Consider the following 14,327-nt stretch of genomic DNA (forward strand, 5'->3'; position numbering starts at 1 on the left):
TCGTTTGCCCTGGTTTTCCGTCCTCACCGCGACCCAGGAGGCAGCTCTTTCCAACCTGAGTTTGCTGCGGAGCAAAACCAAGGCTGAGAGAGGTCTGTGGCAGCCCAGCAGTAGAGAGAACAGTGTCTCTGGAAGGCAGGGGTGGGGACACCCGCTGCCAGAGCACGTGCGAAGCGGACAGGGAGGAGGGTGGTGGTAAAAAGCGTTGCTGTTCCCTCACGCCCAGCCCTCAGGACGCCTTTCGCGGGGCAGGTGGCGCCTAGCGGGAGACAAGGGTGGGCAAGACTTCCAGGGAGGCAGCGGGAGACTAGAGAACATGGAAAACATGGCGCTTCCTCCCTGCTCGGTCGGGGGCGTGCCTGGAGCTCACCCCGCTCACCGCGTGGCCTCTTCTCCCCACCCCCACCCCCAAGTTCATGGTTTACGCTGTGTGCTTCGAAAAGTGACATCCCCTGTTGAAGGTGGCAAGTCTTGTTCTGTTCAGGTCCTGTCTAGTATGGGGCCCTATACTCTTTGGTGACTCATCCCAAACAAAGTGGGAGCCCTGTCTTCCTTTCATGATACTGTCCGCGTACTGTCCTGAGCCTCTCCCAGGGAGACCTTATTAACCCACATCGAAACCCGTGTCTGTCGGTTGGCCTTCTCTGCACTCCGCTTTGTCGCTGTGGTTTTTACTAAGGCATGGACGCCAGGGACTCCAGACATCAGACATTGTCTGCGTGTAGCCGACATATACCATGGAACCAGCCACACTCTCAGACATTGACTTTCTCCAAGATACTTTCACACATTCAGTTGATCCCCACCTGTCTGGAGACATTTACTTCCTAGAGCCCCAGGTAAACTGACTCTGAAATGCAAATAATGTTATGAAGCATCTGATCACACATACAAGGGACTAGATACTAGAACCATATGTGAAAAATATATTCTTTAGAACTCTATTCAGCTTTGCTCCTCCAGGAACAATTATATGACTTTACACAAACTATTTTCTCCAAACTATCCTACATGAAAACACACAAGGACACTGACTACTTTATGAACTTGGAGCCAAGAAAAATGACAGTTCTGAACTTTTTTTAAAAATTGCTACTCTCAACAATATTCACTTCCAACCTAATTATTAAACACACACACACACACACACGCTAGAGGACCATATCTGATTAGGTATAAAAATTGTTCAACCTAAACTGAATTCTAGGCCTTTGGGAAATCTCAACATCCAGATCTTTATATTCTATATTAAATATGTTTATTTTTCTTAGGACTTTGCGAATAATTTATTTCATACTTCTGGGTATTATTTTTTAATATGAATTTTCCTCAAAACTTTAGAAGAGATTATGAATTGTATCTTGGTTACCTTTAGAGTAGATTACCAGAAGACTATCAAATCAACCTGGGAATTGGCCTTTCAATCAGCAAGAGAACAAAGATAACTTTTAATCTCCTCGCCTATTAATTCTAATATTTGGTAATGGATATACAGTATTGTTTATAGTAGTCATACAGTTACTGTTTTTTGTGACAAGTTGATCTTTGAATTCTCTGAGACACCACTGCTCCAAGTATTAGAATTGAAGAAAGATTTACATTGGTAGTTTTTAAGTACCTATGATGCTTGGGGTGACATTCCCTCATCGATGCTAGGTTAGTATGCCTGGATTAAATAAACACCTGCAGTTCATTTGAATCAAAATCATGAAAGATGGTTTTCATTCAAACAGTATAATATGTGATATGACCAAGGGAGCAGTTTAGGTATGAAAGCATAGCTTGTGAACAAGTCAAACCGTATTTCCAAGACTCTAACAAAGCAATATGATTTACTGCTGTATGGTTACTGACTGGTACCTATTCCCCAAGTCTTTTTCATTTTTTTTTCCTTTTCTGCCTCCCTTTTCCTTAGAGAAAATCAGATGTCTGCCTCTCTCTTCAGCCTTCAGGAAAGTATGCTATAGATATATTACAAGCTAGAAAGTCCTGGGCATGTGTGCATTCTGCCTAGACCTCCTTCCCAGGAGAGAAATGTTTATGCTGCTTTTCCCCAGCAGCCCAATTTAAAATCAAAGTTCATACCTCAGAGAACTAGCTGGGATCAGATGCTAGGTAATCTTCCTAGTATTAACCCACTGTATGTCAATCAGCACCTGTCTTTTTAACTCAGGAATTATACACAGCCTAAAATAGAGAGGAAAAGAAGGTGAAACTCAAGTATTGGGTGTTGGGATAATGTTCTTTCTCCTGGCTGTGTAAAGAAATTTGATGTAGGACCACTCAACACGGTGACATCCCTAAGGCCTAGAGTCAGCCTTCTTAAAATCTGATGCTCTCTCCCATTTGAGATTGCTGGACAGCCCTTGGTCCCCAGTCTGCCTGGAAAGCTGGGCCCAGGGGGTGAGGAAGCTTGGAGTGGCTGACTGTGGCCCTACTTAGATTTCCTTCTGTCCACCCTACTCCTTCTTCTGAGACCTATTCAGGTGCTGTGGTGTCTGAATCTAGGAAGGACATTGTAACCTACAGATCTGACAAAACTGGGATGTTCCCTGCCAGCTCTCTAGATATTATATGGGGAGTGGTATAAAAGCAGGGAGGATCTACAGGGTCAGATGTTGGATATTGGATTTGGTTCACAGGTCACACTCACAAAGGTGAGCATGAGGCATTGATTTCAGATTTGTGGTAGTGTCTCCAATATTACCTCAGTTTGCCAGCCCTGCTAAAAGCCATACTCAGAAGCTAGTAAGCCAGTTAACTACAACTCCTATTCAGGAGAGGAGATAAATTACACAAAGGCCTCAAAGACTATCCAGCTCACAGCTGAACTCCCAAAAGAAGGAGAAGTGGAACTTGAGGTTCCATAAGAAAGATAGGTTGTAATCATAATTAGAATAGCTGTAGTATAGCAGCAGCATTAAACACAACTACCATTTATTGAGAAACAGGATGAAGCAAGAAAAATGTGAGTCAGGGGTAATGATCACTGAACTTGAGAGACTGGAGTCCCTTCTCCCAGGCTACAGAATTATCCATCCTTTGAGAGTCTGGCTATCCCTGGACTAGCCTGGGAAACATTCACTCATTTATACCTGATGAATCAACTATAGTACTTAGGCAAGGAATAGACCCAAGCTGAGATTGCCATGTACACTTATACAAAACAAAGCTGCCCCCACCCAATCCCTGTAAACTTTTACCTGGCTCAACAAGTCTGCCTCTTCTTGCTTCTGAGTTATTCCTTAGAAAGTTTCTATTCCCCAAGATAAGGCAATGCAATGCAATAGCCCTCCATGAAGTTCCATTCTTTACCTCCCCCCAACACTCACAGACCCATTGAGAGACCTCCCTGTGTGAAATTAGTAAGTATAGGAAGAAGTCTCCACGGTCTGTTTCATTGGCTGAACTGTTGTCTTCCAGTGCATTTTTCCTTTCACCATGGATTGCATTTGGGAGGTGGGGAGAGCAACTGAGGCTTTGCTGGCGTAGTGCTTTGGAAATAGGATTAGAGGGGGATGAACCAGGACCTGGAAAGGAAGAAAGAGAAAAAATGTGCTTTCATTCTTAAAGGGTAATAATCCTTCTAAGTGAGTTATTCTTGGAGACTTCACCACCCTCTTTTACAGAAGTTGAGGTGTTTGGGGCCCCATTTCTCTACCCTGGGGGGGGGCATTTCCATTCTAATACTCTCTAAGAATCAGATTTCCTTTCTTACCCTTTCTCCACCCCCTCACTTAGTTCATCAAAGACACCACCTTGGGAATCATTCATCAACCTCTCTCCAGCCTTCTCTTCCAAAACAATACTGCAGTTGTCTACGTGTGTTTTTTTTTTTTAACCATAACTGCAGGAAGCCTTGCTAAGGCAGAGCAAGGTGAACATAACTTCACTCTTCATTGTTATCTCTCTAATTATTTAATTGGAAATAAAATCCCAGGGAAAAAAGCTCCAAATACAAACCCATTGTTCTATGTAAATTAGATAAAACTATTGGCTGAGATGCATTTTTATAATACTGTTTGCATCTGAATAAATGCCTCAATCCTTCATTTAGTGTCAGTGAATTCCAGGAAGTAATAACACAGAGTGATTTCAAAGTAGTTTATGCACCATTTTAGTCCATAAATTTCTAGGGAAATAAAAGTAATTTCTACATTTTCTTTACATTCTATTAATAATTGTCATTAAGACCACTTATATTACCAAGCAAAATGTGCACCACTTAAAATACTAGAAAACACTCAAAATAGGAATGTTCAGCTTAATCTTACCCATATTTGTTTTTTGCTATAGCAGTCATTCAGTACATGAGATAGAGAGTTGGTTGGATTCATAGAATGTTAGAAATTCTTTTATTTGGGAACTTTAATTTGAAATCAGTAGAGGAAACCTTAATTAGGGGTCAGAAAAGTGGAATTGAGAACAAATACTTGCTGGCCAGATCTCTCCCCTCGCTGATATATAGAATCTTAGCTATTTTTTAGCTTGGGATTTGGAAAGTCAAGCTCCCCCACCCCCAACTTAAGTATCGGGAGCATTTTTTTAAATTTTATTTTATAGAACTGGAGTTTAGGTTTCAGAACTTCAAAGGAGACATAGTCTAAGTGTCCTGTATATTTAAGAAAAGAAAGTCCAGGGGAAAGAAAATTGTTGTCCATTTAGAGTTTAAGGTTATCTAAGTGCCCACACACTGAAGCAGATGCTTTTATATTTACAATATGTAGGAGAATTTTTTAATGGAATTGACTGGAGATATTAATTTTCCTGGGAAAGGAACACTTTCTATTCTCTACAAAACAGCAAAAGAATGCTCTAAGGAGTGTTCTGATCAACAGTTTAATGGAATGAGGGTCATGGGTACGCGTGCACACACACACACTGTCACTTTGTCAGGCTGGAACACCTCTCCAAGAGACCACAACTCTCTTTTGGCTACTTCTTTATCTTAACTTGCTGTTGTTAACACCTGTGCCTCTCCTGCCCCTTCTTTTTCCTTTTTTTCCTTCTGAATTCACTTGAGTGTCTGGCCATTATTCTTCATCCCTGCGGGCTGGGTTATTTTCCAGATGTTTGAGGCAATTCTTTTGACATTTCTAATTCTCCCACCCTTTTTTAAAAAACAAGTGATGAGGAAGGAAAGATGCTTTCTTGACAGAGACAGAGAGAAGGAATATAGGAATGAAGCATCCAGTCATAAGACAATGAGTGGCTAAAACACTCACAGATTCTTATATACCGACTTGTGAAACCTCTCAGCATTGAGCTTTGATCAGAGTTGCCCTTCACCACACTGTTTCAGAGGGTTCACACATCCATAAAAGAAATGAAAAGGTTAAGATGAAAGACAACTGCAGTTTAAGAAGCTATGAAACTCAGTAGCTAACCTGGAAATGAAGGGGAAATTCCCCTCATCCTCCCTAATATATGGGACTTTTGCAACCCTTCTTTGCTGGAGTCCCAGTTTACACTGAGGCAGTCGCTCCGTCTGATCAGAAGAACTCGGAACTTATGTGGGGGGGGGGGAGAGGAGGGCTAACCAAGACCGGTGAAAATGGGGGGGGAGGGGGTAGGGAGGAGGTAGACATTAAAAAGAGAACTCACCTAGTGAGAAACTACTCCCACATTTTTATTGCTCAGAAAAAACCTTCCTTGGCCTCCTTGGATTTCGGGCGCAGCGAAGAAGGGCGCTCTTCGCTGCTCCACTGGGATTTAGAGGGAAGTCTCACAGCTGAGAGGGGATCAAACAAATACTGTACGCACCCTTTCCTTTTAAGGTGCTCTTTGCCAACCCCCAAACCACTTACCTCATTTCAGCCCTGGATTAAAAAAAAACAACAAGAACAAAAACCAAAAAAACGAGGCTGTGTCCTCCTTAAATTGTGGTTCTGCTCGGTCCACTTAAGCCGGCTACAGAATGATTCATCCTAAAGCTAACACCTCGTCCTCTTCAAAGCAGTGGTGTTGTGGGTGGGGCTGAAGGATTGGAGCCGTCTATACACTAAAGGTCTTTCTTCCCTTAGGAGTTGGGAGTTGAAAGGTGAAAGAAAACCCTGAGATTCCCCAGCGAAAATGTGTTGCGGCCCCTGTGGAAGGAGTCAACTTTCAGGCTGTTAAAGTCCTCAAGTCATTAGCTTCAGCTGCTGCACTAAAGGGACAAGCCAGCGCCTCTAAGTGGCTTAGCGCACAAACGAGGCTCCCGAGACGACCGCGGCAACCCCGTCCGCTCTTCCACCGCCGGCTGCATGTGAATTGCTCTCCGGAGCCCATCTCGGTAATAATTTTTACTTTGACTACCCCCCTCCGACACGGGCCGCCCCCAACATGGGACCCCCTCGGGACCTTCCTCCCAGGCAGCGGAAGAGCAAGAACTGCTTGAGCCTAGTAACCTGGATTCTTCCCACCCGTCTCCCCCTTCCCCCTTCCCCCGCCCAGGTACTCGAGTTCTGGGATCCGAGGACCCCAGTAAGTCCCCTGCCGCGATCCGGTGGCGTCCGGCTCCAGCATTCTCACCCCATCTCCGGATCCGGGGTGGGGGAGGGGGGAGACTGAGCCAAGTTCTCACCAAAGCGCATCCTTTCTGAAATCTTGCTCGGAAGGGCTTGGTAGGGTGAGCGCTCCAAGGAAGAGCTGGCTCCGTTTTATCACCCTCAGGCAGCTAGCTGCACAAGTCAGCGGCGGCTCGGTGGCCAGGGAATCCCTCGGGGCTAATCCGCAACCCCCCTCCCCTTCACCAAACTCAGACTGGGGAAATGTGCACGGGGTCCGTGCGCGCGCTGGGTGGCCGGCCAGCTCTCTGCCAGAGGTTCTCCAAGTGCCAAGAGAAACGGAGAAAGGCCCGCTCCAGTTCTTTTGGTACTCCCCTTTCCGACCTCGACACCGATCTCCCCCTCCTCACAGTCCCGGAGGACCACAGTTTTAGGAGGACGCGGGCCAGGCTGCGCTCAGAGAGGCTTTGCCACTTGGGGAGCCCAAGATCTGCGGGGCGCGGGCAGGCCAGGGACACCGCTTCGAGGCAGGCGGCGCCGGAGGGAGCGCCCAGCCCAGCAAAGAGTTAAAGGGAGGGGACGTGGGCTGTCACGCGTCATTGGGCAGATTATGTGCAGCAAACAAAAAGTGTGTGTCTGCGTGCCAGTCAGTCACTGCATCGGGTCCATCTGTACAACTCTCTCCGCGCGCTCTCGCTGTCTCGCTCTCGCTGTCTCGCTCTCTCCCCTCTTACTCTCTCCTCATCTCTCTCACCCTCTCTCTGTCTCTCTGTCTCTCTGTCTCTCTCTCTCTCTCTCTCTCTCTCCTCTCTTTAGGCACAACCTACGAGACAGCAATACCAACACCTCTTGACATGGAAATGCACTGATACAATAGGCAAAAGAAGCACTCGATTGCCTCTCCCGGTTCCAGGTGGCCTTATCTGGGCGATCGGTTCCTGACCTTATTCTCGGTGAGTGTCCTGCTTTGATGTGGGAGGGGGCTGGGGAGGAAGGCAGGTTGGCTAGGGAGAGTGGAAATTTTTGCCGTCCGGCTCGTCATCAACCAGAAGCGAGGGGAACACAATTGTTGAGGGGATCTCTCCTGGCAGTAAGATTATACAAAGGGAGGAGCGGGTGGGGAGCACTTCTCGAGAGAAGCGAGCGACGGGGGAGCGCGCGGCCGCCAGACAATGCCTGCCTCCCGGGAGGGCGAGCGGCCGGCGGCAGCGACGCGCGCTCGGCGAGCCCAGCGGGGTCCGCGGAGGACCGTCCCGCCCCCCCCCACCCCCACCCCCGGGCGCTGAGCGCGGGGCCCGAGCGGGCTGCGGAGCTCCGAGGGGCTGGGCGCAGAGGCGACCGCACGCCGCCCGGCGAGCCCGGGCTCTGGCCCAGCGGTCATTGTGGCTGCAGGCTCGTGGCGGCCGCCGCGGCGACGCGAACCCCTATTAGCGCGGCGTAGCGAGGATCTTTTCACCGTATTGTTAGGTAGAACTGCATTTTAATGATTGCGTCCCTGCTGTTGCCCGAAGTGACGGGGCGACCTCCCGGCACAATGAAACGCTTGTGTGAAAGAGACTTTTAAAGGGAAGAGAGAAATTGAGGCATAAAACGCTGAATTGAGGAAACTGAAAAGGAGAGAATAGGATTCCGTTGAAAAGGAGACGAGGGATTCTGAAGGCTTTTTTTTTTTTTTAACGTATTTAAATTTGCAATTAGAGATCAGAAGGGCTACCTTGTGTGGGGTAAAGATGCCCAGCGATAGATGCTATAATATAATAACGTAAGTTTCTACTTTATGGATATTTTCTCTTATTTCTATCTGGCAGATACAGCCCAATACTTGACATTTGGAGGATGTAGCGGAGTGAATGGAAAAAGAGGCTGACCAAAGTTTCATGCTCTGTTAGCTGGAAAGGGGGAGAAAAAAGCTCTACCTTGTAATCACATTTGCAAAATTAATTGGTTAATAGACATTAAGATAAAAATGGACGTTACTCATATTATTCCATAATGAACAGCTTCTCAGGAAAAGAATTAGGTCTACTCTTTCCTGCTACTTAAATTATACAAAGCATACATAAATTATTGCCTATCTCGATGTTATTAGGGAAAAACCAACTTGGGGGAGTCTTTTAATCAGAGTTAAGAATGCAGTTAGTTCAAAGCCAGTTTAGAATTTAAATTCCTGCTTTGTTTTTTTAATGACAAGTTTTTGAAGGGTGTCCAGTGGCAAAGGAAGGAAAATGTCTCTTTATGACAGCTTAATCGAGAGCCCTCCATCAGGGCATTACTCTCTCTCTAAATTGCTGTGGATTAGATATTGGGAGAGCCTATAGAGGTCTACACAAGTGGGGCTGCCCCCTCTTGCCAGACAGGGTCATATCTGGGGAAGTGAGAATTCACCAGTCACTGCACATGCAGTATTTCAACCAGGGTACATTTTAGGCCTGCCCTGTACCTGCTCACTTCATGAAGTACGCAACTCAATCCACCGCCTTGTATAACAAGGTAACTGGGATTCAGCCTCATCCATAAATAAGCATGTCGAGAAAAAAATAATTACCTCTGCTTGCTGCTTTTAATTAAAGCCTCGGAGGGACAGTGTTGGATTATGGTAATGAGCAGACATACGACGTCCCCTCTTGTAGGCTGCGGAGAAAGGTTAGCTGACACAGAATCAGTGGCCCAGACACTCCACTTGAAATTCATTCGCCATGCTTGGCTGTCTCTGCTTGCTCACCAAGGCTGCTCCCCTCTTTGGAAGAAAAAAAAAAAATCCAAATCAACTCCTGGGCACCCAGTTCAATACGTAAGAAGAGAGAAGAGTTTTTTCCCAAGGGCTGGAAGTTTTTTTCAGTCAGGAAAGTACATGCTAGTAAAAAATATATATCTATGTTTATATGTATACCATCGTTCTCCCTTAATCTGGTCCCAAATCCTGGCCCATCCTTCCCCAAGGTAATGCAAAATCCCCGATCTCTCTTTCCTAGCCCTGTTTTCCTTCTCAAGAGCAATCCACGCTGATATCCCATTCTTCCAATTATTTTAAAAAGCGGGTGGGGGGAGGGAGGAGAGGAAAGTACTCCTTAGTTGTCATTTTCAAAATATGCCAGATTTAATCTGCCACTGGCTTTATTTTTGAAATAAGAGCTATACAAAAATCAGGCAAGTTCAAGAAAATGTTGTCTGAGAGCTGAAATGTTCTGTCTGGAATCATAGAGGCCAAAGGAATAATATAAGTTGTTGCCTTGTCCTATGCATCTGTCTCCAGTGATGGAGGATTCGGGCACCCAGCGGGGCATCTGGGATGGAGATGCCAAGGCGGTCCAGCAATGTCTAACAGATATTTTTACCAGCGTCTACACCACCTGCGACATCCCGGAGAATGCCATATTTGGTCCCTGCATCCTGAGCCACACTTCCCTGTACGACAGCATAGCTTTCATTGCGCTCAAGTCCACGGACAAGAGGACAGTCCCCTATATCTTCCGGGTAAGTCTTGGCCAGCTCCGGCATCGGGTCTGAGGGGAATGCCCTGTTGAAAATGGACTCAGAATCATTCTTATACAAGCTGAGATGGGCTCTGAATGTAGGAGGTAAAATAATGTGAGACATCCTATTTAACACATCAAATAATTTTAAAAAGAAAAATTAAACTCAAATTAGTGTCCACTGATTTCTGGAACAAATGACAAAGTTTGATTTGGGGTGCCAGGTATATCTGACGAGCTGCCTCAGTCCTAGGCTTTCCTGGTGATGACCACAACTTCCTTAACTTTGGGGCAGATTTCAACTAGGGTTGAAGCTGTTTGCATAGCAACTACCCTCTGTAAGTTCTTTTATTATAAGTATTGGGTGCAATTGTGTTCCATCCTAGGAGGCCTAGTTTCCCCTAAATGTTGCTCTTTCTAGTAAGCTAGCTAGTACCCAGAATTTGTATTTGATAAAGACGTTAATGGCTTGACAATAAAACATTGAATTCGTACATCCGAGTTTCAAGGTATAATTCTTCCTCTTCCTATTCTTTCTTCACAAAGAAAAACTATTACTTGTTTAAGGCAAAATTAGGAAGATGGATCAATGCCACAGAATAACTTCTAAGATCTAAGCTTGCTTTTTAACTTCCAAAAACAAACAAAATCCCTCACACTTCTGTAATGTGAGGTAATTTAGAAGTGACTTCTCTAGAGATCAATACTAATTTAAATTGTAAGGAAAAATTTTCTCACCAATGTATGAAAACTACAGCTTCTTCTATATGATTGATACAGTGTTTCAAAGGACAGTTATCTTGCCTCCTGGTTACCAACACGAAGATGGGTACCGACTTGAGTCTTGGCTAAGCTTGAGCTCAGATAATTCTTTGGGAAAGAATAACATGAAGGAAATGGCCTGGTTCCTCTGGCTTCATTCTCTCACGAGAGTCTCCCTCCCCGCCCAACCCCCTCCCTCCTTGTATTCTTTCTTTTTTCCAAACTGTAGGTAGACACCTCAGCAGCAAATGGTTCTTCGGAAGGTCTCATGTGGCTGCGTCTTGTCCAATCAGCCAGAGATAAAGAGGAACAGAACCTTGAAGCCTATATAAAAAACGGACAGCTGTTTTACCGCTCTCTCCGCAGGATTGCCAAAGACGAAGAGTTACTAGTTTGGTACGGGAAAGAACTGACTGAGTTACTCTTGCTCTACCCCTCTAGATCCCACAGCAAAATGAATGGTAGGTTGGCTTGCGACCGGCGACGGGGCCCTTCGCTAGCGCGAAAGACGCGGGGAGGCGGGGGCTCCCTCGAGCGCACTGGTGCCTTCCTCCCTTAGGGCGTCAGTGGGGGAAACTTCGCGCTGCGGCAGACGGGCGAGGACGAGTCAGAGACGCTTGGCTTGATGACTGCACTCCTCCCCCGTCCCCCGCTCCCCAGATCAGGAGGGGCAGTTAGATCGGGTCGGACAGGATACTCTTTTCTCAGGCACTCAGGTCCTGAGAGATGAAGGTGGATTTGTGGGAAAGGTGATGGCAAACTGGTCTGGAGACGATGCTTAGTAATCATGTGGTGTGTGTGTGCGCGCGCGCACGTGTGTGTGTGTGTGTGTGTGTGTGTGTGTGTGTGTGTGTGGTGTTTTCTCACTAAGCAGGGTCGTCCCCTTACACATGCCTGGAATGCAGCCAACGTTTCCAGTTCGAGTTCCCCTACGTGGCGCATCTGCGCTTCCGCTGCCCCAAGAGACTTCACAGCGCTGATGCCAGCCCCCAAGAAGAGCAAGGCGGCGGCGTGGGCACCAAGGATCACGGGGGCGGGGGCGGTGCCAAAGACCAGCAGCCGCAGCCACAGGAGGCGCCCTTGGGCCCCGGCCCCAAGTTCGGCAAAGCCGGCCCCATCCACCACTACCCGGCCCCCTCCCCCGAGGGCAGTAACCAGCCCGCGGCAGGTGGCGGCGGCGGCGCCAAGCCCTCCACGGACTTTCACAACCTGGCCCGGGAGCTCGAAAACTCGGGGGGAGGCAACAGCTGCTCCCCTGTGCGGGGCCTCGGCGGCGGCGGCCACCAGGAGGCGGAGCTGAGTCCCGACGGCAACGCCGCGGGCGGCGGCAAGGGGAAGAGGAAATTCCCGGAGGAGGCGGCGGAGGGGGGCGGTGGCGTGGGGCTGGCGGGGCCCCGGGGTCGCTTCGCCGAGCGGCCCCTGCCCGCCTCCAAGGAGGACTTGGTGTGCACGCCGCAGCAGTACCGCGCCTCGGGCAGCTATTTCAGCCTGGAGGAGAACGGCCGCCTCTTCGCGCCGCCCAGCCCCGAGACGGGCGAGGCCAAGCGCAGCGCCTTCGTGGAGGTGAAGAAGGCGGCGCGGGCGGCCGGGCTGCAGGAGGACGCGGCCGCCGACGGCGGGGGCGCGGCCGCCGAGGACCCGGACGCGGGCGGCGGCGGCGGCGGCGGCGGCGGCGGCTCCTCCACGCCCGCGGCCGCTTCGCCGGCCGGCGCCGACAAGCTGCTGGCCCCGCGGCCCGGGGGCCCGCTGCCCAGCCGGCTGGAGGGCGGCAGCCCGGCGCGCGGCAGCGCCTTCACCTCGGTGCCGCAGCTGGGCGGCGCGGGCGGCAACGCGGCGGGCGGCGGCGCGGGCGGCGGGGCCGCGGGCGGCGCGGGCGGCGGCCAGGGCGCCGCGTCCGACGAGCGCAAGAGCGCCTTCTCGCAGCCGGCGCGCTCCTTCTCCCAGCTGTCCCCGCTGGTGCTGGGCCAGAAGCTGAGCGCGCTCGAGCCGTGCCACCCCGGCGACGGCGTGGGCCCCACCAGACTCTACCCCGCCGCCTCCGACCCTCTGGCCGTGAAGCTCCAGGGCGCGGCGGACCTGAACGGAGCTTGCGGGGCCCTGCCGAGCGGCGGCGGCGGCGGCCTGCCCAAGCAGAACCCCTTCCTCTACGCCACCGCCTTCTGGCCCAAGAGCTCGGCGGCCGCGGCGGCGGCGGCGGCGGCGGCGGCCGCGGGGCCCCTGCAGTTGCAGCTGCCCTCGGCGCTCACGCTGCTGCCGCCCTCCTTCACCTCCCTGTGTCTGCCCGCGCAGAACTGGTGTGCCAAGTGCAACGCCTCCTTCCGCATGACCTCCGACCTGGTGTACCACATGCGCTCGCATCACAAAAAGGAGTACGCGATGGAGCCCTTGGTGAAGCGGCGGCGGGAGGAGAAACTCAAGTGCCCCATTTGCAATGAGTCCTTCAGGGAGCGCCACCACCTCTCCAGGCACATGACCTCGCATAACTGACACGGAAGGGACCCTAGCTTTCCACGCGCGCGCACACTCACAGTCAAGCCACCTACAGGGAAAACACGCGAGGACATCCACCACCTCCTTGTGACCTGAAACTTCGCACCCGGAGACAGAAACACACACACACTCACACATACACCTGCCCCACCCCCCAACCTTCTCACTGACCCGTTTACCTGAGACCGGCATTATACACACGCGCACGCACACACGCGCACGCACAAAAGACAGGATGGTGGATTTTTGATTCGGTGGGTTGTTCGAGGGGTTTTCTTTTGAATGCACGCATTTTCACTTTCCAAAAACAAAGGTACATTTTTAAAAATGTCATATATTGCAACATATTGATGCATTTGTCATACGTTTCTACTTAAATTATTAAGCACTTACGGTTTAGATGTAATAATTATATGTAAGGGCAAAATTTATTTTAGATATAAAGTAAAGGAGGAAGGTGAGATGCTTTCTGCATTTCTTGATGACAGTTTGTGTTCTTACAAAAATAATAAAATAAATAAAAAGGGGTCACCATTCAATTTAAGTTTCCAGGGGGAAGTGCATGTATCATGAAATGATTATGGACTTCAATGAAGAATGTCATCATTATGTAAATATGTATTTCCTTTTAATACAAAGTGTAATTTTGTGCCAGTGAAATGGAGTCTGAATAGTTATGTGTTTCTTTTATCCCTGGAAAGATTTATTAAACTTTATAGATTATCCAGGTATGTTGGATGCTTTGACAATAAATGACTATTTTCTTCAAAGCAATTATTTGGAAAGCGTTTTTAAATACTTGTTTTGTAGCTAAGGGCTGCACTTTGAGTAGATACCACCTATTTTCATTGAGTCTCTGAAGAAAAGAGATAGCAAAAGAAGATAATTAACCCTGTCCCACTTATATTTATTCACTCTAAGCCAATACTGAGCCTAAAAGTGAGAAGTCAAAGCTTGATCGTTGTTTGGAAAATCTTTAGCTGGAAAGTGGTGGTCTTCTTCACAGGAGGACAAGTCATTTAGACAAAGATGTCTGCCATGAAGCTCACCTGGCAGTGGGATGTCAGCATTCTTTTCAGCACTAGGGTAATTAGCATCTTCACGAGTGGCCAGA

At 48.7% G+C, this 14,327-nt stretch overlaps 1 protein-coding gene across 1 annotated transcript; it reads left to right on the plus strand.

Moving 5' to 3' along the window:
• The first annotated feature begins 6,189 nt into the window (after nucleotides 1–6,189).
• Nucleotides 6,190–13,983, plus strand: PRDM8 (PR/SET domain 8). The gene is made up of 5 exons (XM_039220017.1): nucleotides 6,190–6,274; nucleotides 7,305–7,441; nucleotides 9,742–9,962; nucleotides 10,953–11,184; nucleotides 11,598–13,983. Exons 3-5 carry the CDS (start codon nucleotides 9,744–9,746, stop codon nucleotides 13,208–13,210), a joined length of 2,064 nt encoding a protein of 687 aa, XP_039075948.1. The 5' UTR covers nucleotides 6,190–6,274; nucleotides 7,305–7,441; nucleotides 9,742–9,743; the 3' UTR covers nucleotides 13,211–13,983.
• Nucleotides 13,984–14,327: the final 344 nt, after the last annotated feature.

The sequence above is a fragment of the Hyaena hyaena genome, unplaced genomic scaffold, assembly GCF_003009895.1.
Source record: "Hyaena hyaena isolate Hyena2069 unplaced genomic scaffold, ASM300989v1 scaffold_857, whole genome shotgun sequence".
Classification (NCBI taxonomy): Eukaryota; Metazoa; Chordata; class Mammalia; order Carnivora; family Hyaenidae; genus Hyaena; species Hyaena hyaena.

Bases quoted from the DNA above. Each gene is read 5' to 3' on its own strand.
- PRDM8 (XM_039220017.1), top strand. From the start codon at position 9,744: ATGGAGGATTCGGGCACCCAGCGGGGCATCTGGGATGGAGATGCCAAG. The intron at 9,963-10,952 runs GTAAGTCTTGGC...TCCAAACTGTAG, and splicing joins CAGTCCCCTATATCTTCCGG to GTAGACACCTCAGCAGCAAA. The intron at 11,185-11,597 runs GTAGGTTGGCTT...CTCACTAAGCAG, and splicing joins ATCCCACAGCAAAATGAATG to GGTCGTCCCCTTACACATGC.